General features: G+C 44.7%; 1 protein-coding gene across 3 annotated transcripts in view; it reads left to right on the forward strand.

The window, feature by feature from the left end:
- The window catches only part of LOC145352689 (RNA-binding protein 25-like), a 102,424-nt gene that overhangs the window by 44,609 nt on the left and 39,495 nt on the right, over positions 1 to 18,320 (forward strand). For all 3 annotated transcript variants that reach the window (XM_080202905.1, XM_080202906.1, XM_080202907.1), the window contains one exon: positions 17,619 to 17,702. In XM_080202905.1, coding sequence (XP_080059031.1) covers positions 17,619 to 17,702 — 84 coding nt within the window. The remainder of the gene's footprint in view (positions 1 to 17,618; positions 17,703 to 18,320) is intronic.

The following is an 18,320-nucleotide window of genomic DNA, read 5'->3' on the forward strand; positions in this document are numbered from 1 at the left end:
TCCATTTCTTATCAGGCAGATAGATCCTCTGTGTTGATTTTTTACGATGTGGGTATGCCGGCGTTGGACTGGCGTAAACACAGTAAAAAGTCTGACAACACCAGGTTTTAGTCCAACCTATTTATTTGATAATATACTCGCAAGCTTTCGAGGGGTTACCCTCTTCGTCAGGTGAATGGAGAGTTCTGGCCTCAGACAGAGCATATAAAGCACAGACAGTTTAGAGATTACTGATTAAAATGCGAATCCTTAGGTGTAAGGATTCGCATTTTAATCAGTAATCTCTAAACTGTCTGTGCTTTATATGCTCTGTCTGAGGCCAGAACTCTCCATTCACCTGACGAAGAGGGTAACCCCTCGAAAGCTTGCGAGTATATTATCAAATAAATAGGTTGGACTAAAACCTGGTGTTGTCAGACTTTTTACTTGATTTTTTACAACAAAGTGGGGTGGGGAGTCTAATCTGTCGTAGTTGGGTTGGTAATGGTTCTTAAAAGAATTTGTTATATTACACCGCTCTGCAAGTTGAGCTATATTTTTGCCCGAAGGTACCCATAGAGGGACGTCCTGTCCGTTAACTTTTGTAAAGCCTGTAGGATCGAACACAGCTCTCGTTCATTTGGAGGTAGTGGGCAAGGGATAAGGATAGGTGAAATGCGTTCGGGGTGAGTGTTCGCTTTGAGGCGCTGAGTAGAATTCCTAAGAATTGTACCTGCCGTTGGGTACGCTTAACCTTTGCAGCGGGCACAACATATCCCCAAGAGTGGAGAGCGTTCAAAAGTTGGTTAGTATCCACAATATTAGTGGATTCTGATGGATTTGCTAAAAGCAGATGGTCAACCTGTTGGATAACTGTGGAGCCATCCAGGAGTCGAAGATCTTGGAGCTGGTGGTGCAAGACCTGGGAGAATAGGCGAGTGAACAAATCCTTGAGGGAGGCGAGTCCAAGTATGCTGCTGGTCCTTAAAAGTAAAGGCAAACAGATCCTGAGACTCCGTATCTAAGGGAATAGCAAAGAAAGGGTAAAGACGCATGCATCCGAGGGGATGTTACTAAGGAAAAGGGACAATGAGATGTAAAGGTTGGATTACCTTATTTATCTGTCTGAGATTCTGGACCAGTCTCTCTTCCTGGCTGCCAGATTTAGGGATGAGGAGAATAGGAGTATTACAAGATCATTGGCAAGGTCTTGCCCCAATTTAGAATTTTAACTTTTGTGGCAGGTCTATTGTTCTCCATAGCTATCTTAAAACTAATAGAATTATGATTACTGGCCCCAAGGTGATCCCCATTATCACTTCTGTCACCTGCTCTTCCTTATTTCCCAAGAGGAGGTGAAGGTTTGTCCCCTCTGTAGTCAGGCTAGCCACAAACTGAATGAGAGATGCCTCCCAAATACACTCAACAAATTTCTGTCCATCCAAGCCTCGAATATTATGGTTGTCCCAGTTAATGTTAATCACTTTGGGAAGTGGAAGTCCCACCCTGTTTTTCTTGGAGTGATCTGTAATCTCCTTACATGTTTGCTCCTCAATTTCCTGTTGACTATCTGGGGACATAGAATACAATTCTATCAGTGATCTCCCCCTTCTTATTTCTCAGTTCTACCTATACACTCTGGGTGAATTGTCAGAAATATCCCCTCTCAGTACTGCCGTGATGTTCTCCCTAATCAAAACCACAACTCCCCCTTCTCTCTTATCTCCTGTTCTATCTTTCCTATAGCATCTGTACCCTGGCACATTGAGCTACCAGTCCTGTCCCTCCTGTAGCCATGTTTCAGTAATAGCTATTATATCCCAGTTTCACGTATCTATCCATGCCCTGAATTCATCTACCTTGCCCGTCAGGCCTTTTGCATTGAAATAAATTACAGTTTTATCTAGACTTCCTTTGCTCTCTGCCCTACTCCTGCCTGATCTGTCTAGTACTAGGATTACTGATGCTGCTTTTACTTTTTAACATGCTCTCTTTAACTTCCATGCTGTCTTCAGTCTTCTCTTCTGTCTCCCTACTGCTTTGAGTCCACACGCACGCGCCAACCTAGTTTAAACTCATCCGAGTGGCTGTAGCAAATCTTCCCACCGGGATATTAGTTTCTCTCCAGTTCACGAGTAACCAGTGCCTCTTGGACAGGTACCCCCTGCCCCAGAAGAGATTTCAATGATCCTCAAATCTAAATCCCTACTCCTTGCACCAACTCTCAAACCACGCATTCATCTGCCTAATCTTCCTATTCCTAATCTCGCTAGCATGTGGCACTAGTTCAGAAATTATTACCCTCCAGGTCCTGCACTTTAGCCTTCTGCCTAAGTATCTCTCTCTGTGCTTCAGGACCGTATCTCCTTTCTTGCCTATGTCATTGGTACCAATGTGTCTAACAATCTCTGGCTGCTCACACTCCCCCTTAAGGATGTACTGCAACTGCTCAGAGCTGTCCTTGACTCTGGCACCTGGGAGGCAACACCCCATCCTGGAGTCTCCATCATTGCCACAGAAACATCTGTCTGTGCCTCTAACTAGTGAATCCCCTATTACTACTAGTTGCTTGGTCTTTGCTCGATTCTACTCTGGTGTGGTTCCATCGGCCTGGCTGCTGCTGGTATTTTCCCCTGAGAGGCTATCCTCCTCAACAGTATCCAAAATGATATATCTAGTCACAGGAGACTCCTAGACTACCTGCCTGCCTCTCCTGGTTGTCACCCATCTACTTGACGGAACTTGTGGTGTGACAACCTCCCTGTGACTAGTATTACAGTTATCACACTCTCTGCCCCTTGTACGTTCCACGATGTGTTCAGTTGCCGCCCCAGTTGAACAATGTGGGCTGTAACTAGCCACACTTCTTGCAGGGACATTGCTCCCTGATTTCCCACATCTGGCAGGAGGAGCATACCATTGCCATAACTGCCCTTTTACAGTTTAAAAAGATCTCAACTCACCTTTCCCTTGTTTGCGGCCCTCTGACTTTTTTTTGTTGGAGGAAGGGAAACACTGAAGTAGTATTTGGGGGTTAACTATCCCTTGACAACAACTCCTCCACAAACCACTGTTTTGCTCAGATCTTCCTTCTGGAAATGCTGACTGTGCCGAACATGCAAATCACCCTGACAACCACAGTTTCTTGCACTTTTGGTGTAAGAAATGTAAGAAGCAGGTTACTTTCAAACATGGGTTATGTACTACTTGTTTTATTTCTGATGGTTGTGCGCACTTCTCTTGCAATTTTCAATCTCTTTTTTGTGTTTGACTACCCCTCCATCTTTTTGGGTATGACAAACTGTTCTCTCAACCAGACCAAAGGGAGCAGGACCAAATAAAAAGCACGGAGTGAAAAGGCTGCTTAAGCTGTCTACATATGTCATCTTTTCAGCTTCCTTCACCATAGGTAAGGTGAATACATCCCTGAAACTCCCCAAGTCTGTTAAGGTTACCAGGATCTCTCCTCAATTTCAGATTCAGGACCCAAATAAATAGATACGGCTCTCCTCCAACATTCTTGACACTGGGATAACTTTGGAAGTCTGATGCTATTTCAGTAATATTGCTATCCTAAACTTGGAGAACCACCTCAGGATCACCAAAGTATTCCAATTCCTTTATCACAGTCACTGACTGATCATTTGAGTCTTTGGTTTGCTCCGCTCCTTTGTCACAGCCTCTTATCCGTGCACTGCTCCTGCTCCTTTATCACACCCTGGCACATGTTTGAGATAACCATATTGATGCTGAGGCAACAATTCAGTACTTTTCATTTTGCTTTATCATATAATCTGTTGTTGCAAATACTTTTTTAGGTCACTTGCCTCAGTGGGGTAAAATTTGGATGCAGGGTTGTGTTACCTTTGTGATCCTCATTGTCTGGTTATAAAAACATGTAAGAGGCTGGGGAGGCAGAATCAAATCCTGAATCTGCCATTAGTGAGAAAAGAGTGATGGAGAACAGGAATAATGTGAATAAATGCCTGATGAATTTTTTACATGTAAATTGGTAAAGCAAAAATGCACAGTCAGTTGAATGCTGAATTAATTTCCCAATACATTAAAGGTACATTTGAAAAGTTAGAATTATTTTTGCCCAGCTGAATTTCCAGCCATAATTTGCCCTGTACGTTATTTATGAATTGGCTACTATGGATCAGAAGAATTAAAGATTTGGAAAAATAAACATGGGGAAAAAAAAGACATCATATATTTAGACAAAATAAACTTAGGAGCAGGAAATTATGGCTGAAATTGCTGGAAATGTGAAATATAAATGTTGAAACTATGTAGGCTCCTTCATATCTGTAAACTTTAATGTATTGAATGTCAGGGCTATCCCAACTGCTATTATGACATGTCGAGCTTGGCAACCAAATGTTTACAGTTAAATTGGGCAGCGCAGTGGCACAATGGTGCCACTGGGCACTGTTGCCTCAGCGCCTAGGACCTGAATTTGATACTGGCCTTCAGTAACTGTGTGGGTTTCCTGAGTGCTCTGGTTCCAAAGATCTGCAGATTAGATTGATTACCCATGCTAATCTCCCCCCAGTGTGTGGGTTGGGGGGGGTTAGTGAGATAAATACATAGATTGTGGGCATAGGGCAGCTAAGATGCTCTGTCAGCGAGTCAGTGCAGACTCAGTGGGGCAAATGGCTTCCTCCTGCTTTGTAGGGCTTCTATGATTCTAAATCACAGGAAAGTCAATGACCATTACATGTGGGGGCTCAGAAAAGACTGTTTTTCAGATCACTGCTTCATTTATGGTTAGACTCTAAATCACCATGAAGATTTGTTGGTAAGTCAAAAAGCCTGTGAATGGATTATTTCGATTTGTAAAAGCTGCAGGAGGTGGAAAGTGATGGCTGGATCAAAAAAAATGAAAACATTAAAGGCAAATAAAACCAGCCCAAAATAAGGGGTAAACCTTGATGACCTTTTTTGGAAATTGATCAACAGATCTGAAGTTGCCAAAGTTAATTCTCAGATCAAGGCATTCCAAAGTTCTTAAAAAGATATTGTGTTACAATTTTCATTGACTTTTGTTGTAATTGTGTAGAGTGCCAAATAGTCAGTATTGTGTGGGCATGATTGAGATATTCGTTCAAGTAATGTTTAGCTTCCTCATTAGGAAGTTGGCAGTGAACACAGAATTAATGAATCGACTTGGAAGTTGTGTGGGAAGGAACTATTGGACACTAAGCATTATACTGACAGGAACATGGGGATCGGCCAAGGTCAATTGGTCACTATTTCACAAAATTGGTATGGTAAGCCCTGAGATGGGGAGGCTACCTGAACAATATGGTTGCCACCTGTCGAGCCATTATGGCCATCACACCTGTTCTGGATCAGAAGCTAACTGTCAAGTGTCCCCACACAATCCACACTTTGTCAATAAACAGAGTATTACAGGTCATGGCAGCCCGATGGATCTACTGGATGGTGGTTCTGGAGGCCCACACTCTCCATTTCATCTGGGCTAGTCCAGTTAACCCCACAACTATGCTCTCGCTTCCTGAGGAGGGAGAGTATGAAGAAGACCATGATTGTGTGGAACTTCTGAAAGAAACATAAGCTACCTTAGTGGCTGAGGGCCCTGTACCACAACCCATATCTAATCCTTTTTACAGATGGCTCCTCCTGTGTTGATGTCAGAAAAGCAGAATGGGCATTTACTCCCATACATTTACTGTGGTAAAAGGCTGTCTATCCTCAGGAATGTCAGCTTAACAGGCCAAACTGCGAGCGTTGGTTGAAGCCTGCCAGGTAGCAGAGGGACAAATGGCTAATATTTATGCGGACTGATGGTATGCTTTCGGAGTCGCCCACCACTTTGGTCAGTTATGGCGCAAAAGGAGTTGCCTCAAAGTAGCAGGTACTCTTATCAGTAACAGGAAGGAAGACTCGAAGCCATAAAGTTGCCCCAGGAAGTACCCATTTTGAAGTGCGAAGCCCAGACAAAGGAAAATTCCGAGGAAGCAAAGGGAAATGAGCTGGCCAACCAGTGAGCCAAAAAGGCTGCCTCTCAATCAGCCTGGTTGGAAGAATCAACCCAGATGTGCAGACTGGGAGCACTTGGTCTGACACAAGATCTGCAGAAGATGCAAAATGAGAATACATAGAAAAATGGATGTGGATTGAGGCAGAATAAAGCAATGGATTAGTAAATTTGCTGATGACACCAAAGTTGGAGGAGTGGTAGATAGTGAAGAGGGGTATCATAGTTTACAGAGAGACTTGGACAAGTTGTAGAGCTGGGCCGAGAGGTGGCGGATGGAGTTTAATGTGGAAAAGTGTGAGGTAATTCACTTTGGCAGGAATAACAGATGTGTAGAGTATAGGGTTAACGGTAGGACTCTGAATAGTGCTGACGAACAGAGGGATCTAGGTGTATATGTGCATAGATCCCTGAAAGTTGGAAATCAAGTCGATAAGGTTGTTAGGAAGGCATACGGTGTCTTGGCGTTTATTGGTAGGGGGATTGAATTTAGGAGCCGCAATGTCATGTTGCAACTGTACAAAACTCTGGTGCGGCCGCACCTGGAGTATTGTGTACAGCTCTGGTCCCCACATTAGAGGAAGGATGTGGAGGCATTGGAGAGGGTGCAGAGGAGGTTTACCAGGATGTTGCCTGATATGGAGGGAAGGTCCTATGAGGAGAGACTGAGGGATTTGGGGTTGTTTTCGTTGGAAAGAAGGCGGCTAAGAGGAGACCTTATTGAAACATATAAGATGATTAGAGGTATAGATAGGGTGGACAGTGATAGCCTTTTTCCTCAGATGGAGAAGGCTAGCACGAGGGGACATAGCTTTAAATTAAGGGGTGGTAGTTATAGGATGGATGTCAGAGGTAGGTTCTTTACCCAGAGGGTGGTGGGGGAATGGAATGCCCTGCCTGCTGCAGTTGTAGATGCTCCTAGTTTGGGGGCGTTTAAGAGGTCCGTGGATAGGTTTATGGATGGAAAGGGATTGGTTTAGGTTAGAGGGTCATTGCTTTTCTCTTAATTGGTCAGCGCAACACCGTGGGCCGAAGGGCCTGTTCTGCGCTGTAATGTTCTATGTTCAGTGGGAAGATGATATATGAAGGCGCTGATGCCCTTTCTAGCACAGCAGATCCAGTTGTGGGAACACCTGGGCCTGAAACAGATGGTGTGGTTTCAGAAAGCTGGTGGAGACAAGGAGTCGAAAAACACGCCCAGCTGGCAGCAGATCGTTGTGTGGTCTGTCAGAACAACATTCCGGCACTCATCACGGTAATGCCCCAGCTAAAGCCCCCTGCATCAGTGGGTCCATTTCAGGATTTACTGGTTGACTATATGTATATATCTCCTTCCATGTCAAGGATACTAAAACATCTTGGTCATTGTGGATTGATTCTCGAGATGGATGGAGGCTATCCTGGCAAAGCAATCCACTGTCAAACACAGAGCCAAGGTTTTGTTGAAGGACTACGTTCCCAGATGGGGAGTCCTGAACAGACTCTGATCAGAGAACCCATTTTACAGATATTGTCTGTAAAGAGGTTGAAAGCTGTTAAACATGACCTGGAATTTACACCCTCTCCTTACCACCAACAATCATCTGGGCAAGTGGAGTGAATGAACTGAAATCTGAAAGACTGACTTGCTAAATATTATCACGAAGGGACACCATGGCCCAGGCACTACCAGTAATCCTGTGTGGTACAGGGTAACCCCAAGTAGGACAATGGGCCCGAGTCTGTTTGAAGTTGTTCATCCATTGTCGTCGACGAGGATCTCAACATCATTAGTCATTTTGAGGCCGGATGCAGTGTGTCCAAAAATGACTGATTGGGCAAATTCGGGCACGGAATGTCTCAGCACATATTGGACAGGTGCTGTAGTTGTTGTGCTGGTGGTATTGTAGGTGCTGTAGTTGTTGCGCTGGTGGCTCTAGACTTGCACAGCTTGCGCTTAAGTTGTGCTTCAGCAATGCACTTTGCTTCATAAGTTTGACAGCCCTTGTGGATGAGGCAGCACCAGGTAGGGCGGTTTTGTGCCAGTGTTTCCCAGGTGGTCGTGTCTGTCAAGCAACTTCAGGGAGGCCTTGAGTGTGTATTTGTAACGTTTTTTCTGCCCTCCATGCAAGCGTCTTCCAGCAGAGAGTTCCCCAAAAAGGAGTTGCTTGCGCTGTCATCAGTATGTGAACTGATGGTAGACTTGCTCTAGAGAGGACTTCAGTGTCTGGCACTTTGTCTTGCCATCTGATGCGTAATATTCTGCGAAGACAATTCATGTGGAAATGATTGAGCTGTCCTGCATGCCTTCGATACACAGTCCAAGTTTCACAGGCGTACAGGAGGGTAGTAAGTAGCACAGCACTGTAGACTTTCAGTTTTGTTGCTGGGCTGAGTTCTCGATGAAGCCATATAGTGGAGCGCTGTCTATCAAAAGCAGAACTTGCCTTTGCTATTCTGCAGTTAACTTCTGTGCCAATACTTGCTGCTTGAGAGAGGGTGCTGCCAAGATAAGTGATCTGGCCCACTTTCACAATCAAAGTCTGCCCTTTGATTGTGATTGAGTTCTGTGTACGGTGCTTGAGGAGTAGGCGGGTGCATGACTTCAGTCTTTCTAATGGTGATGGTGAGTCCAAAGTTGTCACAAACCGTGGAAAATTTGTCCATACTGACTTGCATCTCTGGCTTTGAGCCAGTAAGAAGTTGGACAACACCAGGTTTAAAGTCCAGTCGATTTATTTGATAGTAAACTCACGAGCTTTGGAGGTTTCCCTCTTCGTCAGGTAGATGGAGCCTGACTTACTGTACTGTCTGGAGACAATACACATCTCTTTAACCTGTGCTCAGTGCTCCTTCCACTCACATTGTTTGCCACTTTAAGACTTGAATAGCAGGTTAGTTGTAAAGGTTCGCATTCTAATCAGTCTGTAAACTGTGCTGTTATATGTTCTGTCTGAGGCCAGAACTCTCCATTCACCTGACGAAGAGGGAAACCTCAAAAACTTGAGTTTACTATCAAATAAATCAGTTGGACTTAAACCTGGTGTTGTCAGACTTCTTACTGTGTTTACCCTAGTCCAATGCCGGCATCTCCACATTTTGAGCCAGTATATAGGGCACTGTCGTTGGCAAAGAGGAAGTCTCTCAGAACAGTCTCCTCCTTCATTTTGGTAATAGCTTGAAGTCTCCTCAGGTTGAAGAGCTTCCCATCCACTCTGTACTTGAGGCTGATTCCAGCAACACTGGCCTGGAAGGCATCATTCAGCATGGCAGTAAACATCATGCTGAACAGTGTGGGTGCGAGCACACAGCCTTGTTTGACACCGTCGGGACTGGGAATGCCTCAGAGGATTCTCTGCCATCCATTACTCTGGCCATCATGGAACTGATAGTAGTCATGATGTGGGTATGCCGGCGTTGGACTGGCGTAAACACAGTAAAAAGTCTGACAACACCAGGTTTTAGTCCAACCTATTTATTTGATAATATACTCACAAGCTTTCGAGGGACACCCTCTTCGTCAGGTGAATGGAGAGTTCTGGCCTCAGACAGAGCATATAAAGCACAGACAGTTTAGAGATTACTGATTAGAATGCGAATCTTTACACCTAACCTGCTGTTCAAGACCTGAAGTGGCTGATAATGTGAGTGGAAGGAGCACTGATCACAGTTTAAAGAGATGTGTATTGTCTCCAGACAGTACAGTAAGTGAGGTTTTGCAAACCCAGGCAAGTCACGGGGGTTACAGATAGTGCGACATGAACCCAAGATCCCTGTTGAGACCGTCCTCATGTGTGCGGAACTTGGCTATCAATCTCTGTTCAGCGACTTTGCGCTGTCGTGTGTCGTGAAGGCCGCCTTGGAGAATGCTTACCCGAAGGGTCAGAGGCTGAATGCCCGTGACCACTGAAGTGTTCGCCAACAGGAAGGGAACAGTCTTGCCTGGTGACTGTCGAGCGATGTTCATTCATCCGTTGTCGTAGCGTCTGCATGGTCTCCCCAATGTACCATGCTTCGGGACATCCTTTCTTGCAACGTATCAGGTAGACAATGTTGGCCGAGTTGCAAGAGTATTTACCATGTACCTGGTGGATGGTATTCTCACGTGTGATGATGGTATCCATGTCGATGATCCGGCATGTCTTGCAGAGGTTGCTGTGGCAGGGTTGTGTGGTATTGTGGTCACTGTTCTCCTGAAGGCTGGGTAGTTTGCTGCGAACAATGGTCTGTTTGAGGTTGTGTGGTTGTCTGAAAGCAAGAAGTGGGGGTGTGGGGATAGCCCTGGCGAGATGTTCGTCTTCATCAATGATATGTTGAAGACTCCGGAGAAGATGTCGTAGCTTCTCCGCTCCGGGGAAGTACTGGATGACGAAGGGTACTCTGTCCACTGTGTCAGAGTACCCTTCGTCGTCCAGTACTTCCCCGGAGCGGAGAAGCTACGACATCTTCTCCGGAGTCTTCAGCATATCATTGATGAAGACGAACATCTCGCCAGGGCTATCCCCACACCCCCACTTCTTGCTTTCAGACAACCACACAACCTCAAACAGACCATTGTTCGCAGCAAACTACCCAGCCTTCAGGAGAACAGTGACCACAATACCACACAACCCTGCCACAGCAACCTCTGCAAGACATGCCGGATCATCGACATGGATACCATCATCACACGTGAGAATACCGTCCACCAGGTACATGGTAAATACTCTTGCAACTCGGCCAACATTGTCTACCTGATACGTTGCAAGAAAGGATGTCCCGAAGCATGGTACATTGGGGAGACCATGCAGACGCTACGACAACGGATGAATGAACATCGCTCGACAGTCACCAGGCAAGACTGTTCCCTTCCTGTTGGCGAACACTTCAGTGGTCACGGGCATTCAGCCTCTGACCCTTCGGGTAAGCATTCTCCAAGGCGGCCTTCGCAACACACGACAGCGCAGAGTCGCTGAACAGAGACTGATAGCCAAGTTCCGCACACATGAGGACAGTCTCAACAGGGATCTTGGGTTCATGTCGCACTATCTGTAACCCCCGTGACTTGCCTGGGTTTGCAAAACCTCACTTACTGTACTGTCTGGAGACAATACACATCTCTTTAAACTGTGATCAGTGCTCCTTCCACTCACATTATCAGCCACTTCAGGTCTTGAACAGCAGGTTAGGTGTAAAGATTCGCATTCTAATCAGTAATCTCTAAACTGTCTGTGCTTTATATGCTCTGTCTGAGGCCAGAACTCTCCATTCACCTGACGAAGAGGGTGTCCCTCGAAAGCTTGTGAGTATATTATCAAATAAATAGGTTGGACGAAAACCTGGTGTTGTCAGACTTTTTACTGCATCATGGAACTGGCATACCATCTGAATGAATTTTGGTGGGGGCGGGGGGGGGGGGGCAGCCAAACTTTGACATGATCCTCCTCAGATCTTGTCAGCTGACCAGTGTCGTAGGCTTTTGCTAGGTCAAAGGTTGTGTAGAGCTCGCGATTCTGCTCCTGACTCTTTTCCTGAAATTGGCATGCAGCAAAAATCATGTCAATAGTCCTGCGATCTTTGTGGAAGCCACACTGTGTGACTCTGGAAGCAGGCCCAGCTCCAGATGAGTGACCAGACAATTTAGCAGGACTCTTGAGGGCTTTTCTTGTGATGGAGAGCAGCGAGATTCCTGGGTGGTTGTCGCATTCTTGCCGATTGTCCTTCCTCTTGTAGAGGTGTACGACGGAAGCATCTTTAAGTTCCTGAGGAATGAGTCCTTGCTTTCAAAAGGACTGGAACAACTCGGTGAGCTTCTCGATAAGTACAGGACCAGCAGCTTTGTAGATTTCTGCGGGTATGGCATCTGCCCCTGGGGCTTTGCCACTGGATAGTTGGCTGACAGCTTTCGTGACTTCAGCTACTACTGGTGGGTCATCCATGACGCTGTTGATGTCGACCTGGGGAATCCTGTCTATTGTCTCATCGTAAATAGATGACGGTCGGATAAGGACTGCTTCAAAGCGTTCAGCCCATCTCTGGGCTGAGTTGTATCATCTGTACTCAGGAGGGGGAACTCCCAAGAGATTGAGGTCCGTAGAGAGTGTTGAGGGCTTCATAGAACAAGTCGTTTCTGTCAGCGTACCCCTATATTTCATCTGCCTTGGCGTTCAACCAGGCATCCTGCATTTTACACAGTTTATTCTGGACTGCCCTGCAAGCACTGGTGAAAGTATTTTTCTTGGCAGCCGATGGTAATTCTGACAGGCCCGACGAAGACAGTGCTTTTCAACAAGTAGAGTCTGTATCTCCTCATCATTCTCATCGAACCAGTCATGCTGCTTGTGGTAGAGGGCCTGAGCATCTTCAGTGCAGATGAATGGACAGCATCCCTGAAGTGTTCCCAGTCGTCTTCAGCGCTGCTTGCGAGATGTTGATCAGCCAGCTTGATTTCATAGAATCATACATTGCAGAAGCTACAGTGCAGAAAGAGGCCTTTTGGCCAATCGAGTCTGCACCAACCACAATCCCACCCAGGCCCTATCCCCATATCCCTGCACATTTTACCTGTTAATCCCTCTAACCTAAGTTTCCCAGGACACTAAGGGGCAATTTTAGCATGGCCAATCGACCTAACCTGCACATCTTTGGACTGTGGGAGGAAACCGGAGCACCTGGAGGAAACCCATGCAGACACGAGGAGAATGTGCAAACTCCACACAGAGTGACCCGAGCCAGGAATCAAACCCAGGTCCCTGGAGCTGAGAAGCAGCAGTGCTAACCACTGTGCTAAGTCTTCAGTCAGTGCTGACGCTAGCTTGGCCGCACTGATTCTTTTCATAACCCTGCTTCCTTGTGGTCGCCTCTTGGATCTGATGCGAAGCCTCATTTTGGAGACAATGAGCCTGTGATCTGTCCAACAGTCAGCACCACACATGGCCTTGGTCACTCTAACATCCTGCCTGTCTTTTCTCCTGGCAATGACATAGTCAATAAGATGCCAATGCTTAGAGTGGGAGTGCATCCAAGAGGTCTTATTGCGGGTAGGCAGATGGAAGGTTGTGTTGGTGATGAGGTCGTGTGCTGCACAGTGGGCCGTTACTGTTACACTTGCCCACTCCATGCCTCCCAATGACTCCCTGCCAGATTGCAGAGTCGCACCCTACTCTTGCATGGAAATCACTGAGCAAGATCACCTTGTCGCTACTGCTCACTGCTGATAGTAGGGCGTCTAGTTCTTCGTAGAACTTGTCTTTCATGTCAGGATTCCTCATTGTGGAGGCATAGGCCCTGATTAGGGTGGCTTGACTTTGTTCTGTAGCGGAAGGTGTAATGTCATAATGTCACTCTTGGGTAGACTATCAAGTTTCCAAACAAGATGACTCCTGACAGCGAAGCCGACTCCTGACAGCGAAGCCAACTCCAGCATCGCGATATTCATCGCTGCCGCGATCTCTCCAGAGGAAAGTGTATTCACTTCCAGTTTCAGTCAACTGACCTATGTTGGCAAGACGAGTTTCACTCGGCTGCAATGTTATCTTGCAAGCTTTCTGGCAACTAAGGCTGTTCTTCTCTCTGGTCTGTCTGCTGTAAGGTTGTCCAAAAGCGTACGCACGTTCCAAGTGCCGATGGTGAGCAGTGTCACCTTGTGTTTTACTTTGTTCAACCACAAGATGGGATCCCCGCCAGCAGCGGTAAACTGGCCAGGGTGACGTGAAGCAGGCAATGGTTAGGGCATCTTTTCTAGCCCCTTCCCCATTCTACGGAGGTGAGTAGTGCATTCCTGAAAAGGACTGTTCAGTCACCCAGGTAAAAGCTGAGTTTCGCTGCTGCTTCGGTCAGTGGGAAATGACCATTAGACCTGAGTCGCTTGTGTGCAGGTCCGTGACTACAGCTCCCACTGTATCCGCACCTGATGCTTTGTCGCTCGCCCATCACCACAGGACTTCAAAGGTTGAGCAAGATGATGATGATGGTGTGGAGACTCGCAATGATTTAGATTAAATTGAGGGAGAGTTGCGCAGCGTCAGCCTCACTCTCTTTTCCCAATTCCCATCTGGATCCAGTGGCAAGACAAGAGGCAAGAAGGCTGGAAATGGGACTATGCGCAGTGGATGACGACGCGTTTTCTGTATCTTGACCTGCTGTTCATGTTTCACGACGCTTGCAGAGACTGCCTTGACAGTTGAACCTTCCATTGAGCGGACGAGACCAATCCACCAGAGTCTCTTCACATGCTGGGATAGACAAATCCCTATTTCATGAGGGTTGAGACCCATCGGCTACCCTCACCGAGTTGAGCTGGCTTGCTGAAGCCATTGCCTGGAGTGTGGCGGCTGTTGCTTGCAAACAGCAACGGGGAGCCACAGGTGAGAGCTGAGTGCCAGGTGGGAACTAAGGATGGACAAACTGCCCTGAAAAGGATACGACATGTTCTCCCACCAGAGGTAATACCCCTTCTTGACACCCCGTACACACTACCATTTGAAGTAATAATAGGAAGATCAATGTTGTTGCTTAGAACCATTGACTTGTGAAAAGCTGATTGCTGCTTGAGGAACGACACTTATTAGAATATTGTTAATATCTGGCAAATATTATTAGTTCTGTTTCCCAGCAGGTGTCCACCAAGTGCTATTGATCACCCAAGCAGCCATTGAAGTCCAGGGAAAGAAGGCCTGGATACATCACAGATCAGGAGAGCACCCAGTGGTTCCACCTGAGGACATTGACTTTTTATGCTACTTGCATATATAGTCACATTTTAATATGTTTAGATTCAGTATTCTGTTGTCTTTTTGTACATTAAGCATTTATCTACTGCCAGTCCTTTGCACCTAAGGAACCAAAACAAGTGACCAAAGAATTGGAGGTAAACACCTTGGTATACATGTCTATGCCAGAAGGGCTAATGTCTCCAGCTGTATGCTGCATATGAATACCTGACAGTTAGGAAAATATCACTAATTTGGCTGGACACATTAAGAAAGGAAATCAAAAAACTTGAACAGCCTCCACCTTGTGGAACTGGGCAACTGGTTGGCTGGGTTCACTTGGGACAAGGTATGGGTACAAACCCTTGTACCCATGGTACAAGGGCTGGTGCTATTCTTATTGTTGTAATGATATACTGGATAATATTACTCCATAAATGTATGTACAACCATTTAATGACAATAGAGAAGGGTAAATTCTGAGTGATGATGATGACTGTGAAGGGAAAGAGAAACAAACAATTTTGAACCAGGAAGAGGTTTCATATTTGATTTGAAATGGTTATATAGAATCAAAGGAGGGAATGGAGGGATCCTGTGTAACTGTTTGATTCAGTCCATGCAAATACTTCATTTTAAGATATTTCTGCCTGTGCACAATTAAGTTTAAATGCTGGACTGTAGGGGTTAAGTAACTCTGTTAAGCTGAACAATTGTAGCTAACTCAACTTCATGTAGAATCAGAAAGTATGATGGGTTAGCTAAAATTTAACTGCATTCCTGAAGGAAAACAGTTTCCTGTAACAGCAGCCTTTTCTGGACGGAGACGGCATACAAAAAACACTTCCAGTAATGATATAAGGGTTGAAATATATTTTGGTTTTAGAGTCTGTGTTCAGTTAAGTTCTTAGATTCCACTCCTTTCAGTACATTTTTTTAAGAGACCCTGGCTGAGAAGCCAGATACCAAGTTTGCTGTTTTTGCTTCTGTCATGTTAATTCTTTAAGTTCTTTTCAATCAAGGAAAACCATTTTAAAACTCGTACCAGTGCTGTCCTTTTGTCTCTTCAAATAAATGAATAGACTAACATATCCAACCGTTAATCCCCCTAACCTACATATCTTTGGACACTAATTTAGCATGGCCAATCCACCTGCCTGCATATCTTAGGACTGTGGGAGGAAAACCACACAGATGTGGGGAAAATGTGCAAACGCACAAATAGTCACCCAAGGTTTGAATCAAACCTGGGTTCTTGGTGCTGACGCAGCAGTGCTGACCATTGTGCCACCAACAAATCAAATCTCTTCTTGACCTCCTCTGCAAGGCGAATAGTTGCAACCCTTCCAAGCTAACCTCATAACAAAAATTCCTCATCTCTGGAACTATTCTTGTGAACCACTTCCGCACTCTCTTCAGTATCTTCATGTAGTGTGGCGTCCAGAACAGTACTTAGTACTCCAGCTGAGATCTTGAGTGTCTTGACAAGTTCAGCATAACTTCCTTCCTCTTGCACTCTATGCTCCTCTGAATAAAGTCTAGAATGCTGTATGCTGTTGTATTTTCTGCCCTCTTAATAAAGCCCAAGATACTAAATGCTGTTGTGCACTCTGCCCCTATTAATAAAGCCTATATGTCATAAATGCTATATGTCTTATTAACTTCTCGCTCCACATGTCCTGCCACCTTCAATGATCTAGGTGCCTATGCACCCAGGTCCCTCTGCTCCTGCACCCCTTTAAGAATTTTACCCCTTTTTGTATTGTTTCTCCATGATCTTCCTACCAAAATACGTCATCTTCTTTGCATTGGACTTCATCTGCCACCTTTCTGCCCATTCTACCAACTTGTCTATATCCTCTTGAAGTTGAAGTTGCACACTTCACAGTTTGCAATACTTCTTGTGTGATCTGTATATTTTGAAATTGTCCCCTGCACACCAAGATCTTGATCATTAATATACATCAGGAAAAGCAAAGTTCCCAACGTGGACCCCTGCGGATCACCGCTACAAATATTCCTCCTGCCCAAAAAATTGTAATTGACCATTGCTCCCTAATCTAGGAGTAAGCCCCTGGTTCTTTTCTGATCCATCTTGAATGTCAGTTGATCAAAAAACTCAACAGATAGTAGGACACAGTTTGCCTTTCGTAAAGCCATGTTGTATCTTCCTGACCACATTGTGATTTTTGCATCTTGCTGTAGTCTCTCTGATAACGAATTCCAGCATTTTCATGTGACGTGACTTGTTCATCTAACTGATTTGTCTGTGCTTTCTTCTCCTTCTATTGAAATGGATCCTGGGGACATGTTAGCCTTTAGAACTCATAGCTTTCCTCGCACTTTTCCCTGTTGACCATGATTGTTTTACATTCGTCTCGTCCCCTCACTTCTTGATTATCAAATATCAATGGGAACTTTTCTAAGCCTTCTACCATTAAGGTAGGTGCTAAACACTTGTTTAATGCCCTTGCCATTTCTTTGTTTTTTGTTCTGGAGGACCAACGTTAGCTTTCACTTTTCCCCTCTGGTCAATGTAAAAGACTGAAAACATTGTTCAAAGATGAACAATAGCTTAAAAAATTGCCTGTGGTTGGTCATTTATTTCATTGCTGTTTGTGTGACCTTTGCTTATAATGCACATTTACTTCCATGTTTCCTGCATTGCAACAGTAACTATAGAAGCACTTCCGGATGCCATTTTAAATAAAGGAGAGCGCTATGTAACTGGCAGCGTTTCTTTATAATCTTAACCGAGGATCTTTTTCCTATTCATTTCAGATTTGGTGAAGGATTCATTTTGACTCTGGTTAAGGAACACTACCCAAAATAGTTAACTCAATCCCTTATGCGTACTATGTATTTAGAGCCATCTCCATATTTATTCTCAATGTATCCCTGACAACAAAAGACAAGTTGCAATTAAAATTAGTGTGTTTTATTAACTATTCTCTCTTATTCTGTAGGATGATATAAGTGCGATGGAAATGGAAGAAGACAAACGAGACCTAATTTCTCGAGAAATTAGCAAATTCAGAGATACTCACAAGGTAGTACCAAAATTCACTATTTCTACAAATATAAGCACAAGAACTGCAGGCTCTTTCACGTTTTTAATAAAGCTGCTAGTCATTAAAATATTTGCTGTCATTTAGCTTTTCTTTGTAAAATTGAAGCAATCAGAATTTTACCTTTGCAACTTTATGTAGATGGATGTTACATTAGGCCCATTTTAAGTTAGAATTACAAGGTAGCAAAAAATAGCTTAATCCACAATGAATATTTGCTCGTATAATCTGATTTTCTTAGAAATACTTTCATGTTTTATGTAGTCAGAACTAGTTTCAGCATCAGTTGATAGACTAGTGGTTAGTTTTGTCTTAATGCATTGAGCTGAGTATTGCTTGTAGCGCATTTAGCAAATGAGTATAGGAATCAACTTTAGACATTTTAAGTTAACACAAATTTGAGAAGGGAGAACAAATTAAAGCCCTGCCCTCGAGCTGTTGGCTAGTGGAAAAATAAGTGGTGTTATGTAGTACTTTTGAACGGTAGGCATATATTTGCATATTGAAGAAGCAGCTTGGGCAAGGGGAATCCAAAACAGGTACCATATAACATGCATGGAATAATGTACATGCCCTTAAAGCTAATCTATTCATTGACCC

This window comes from Carcharhinus amblyrhynchos, chromosome 14, assembly GCF_965287045.1.
Source record: "Carcharhinus amblyrhynchos chromosome 14, sCarAmb.v2.hapA, whole genome shotgun sequence".
NCBI classification, from domain to species: domain Eukaryota; kingdom Metazoa; phylum Chordata; class Chondrichthyes; order Carcharhiniformes; family Carcharhinidae; genus Carcharhinus; species Carcharhinus amblyrhynchos.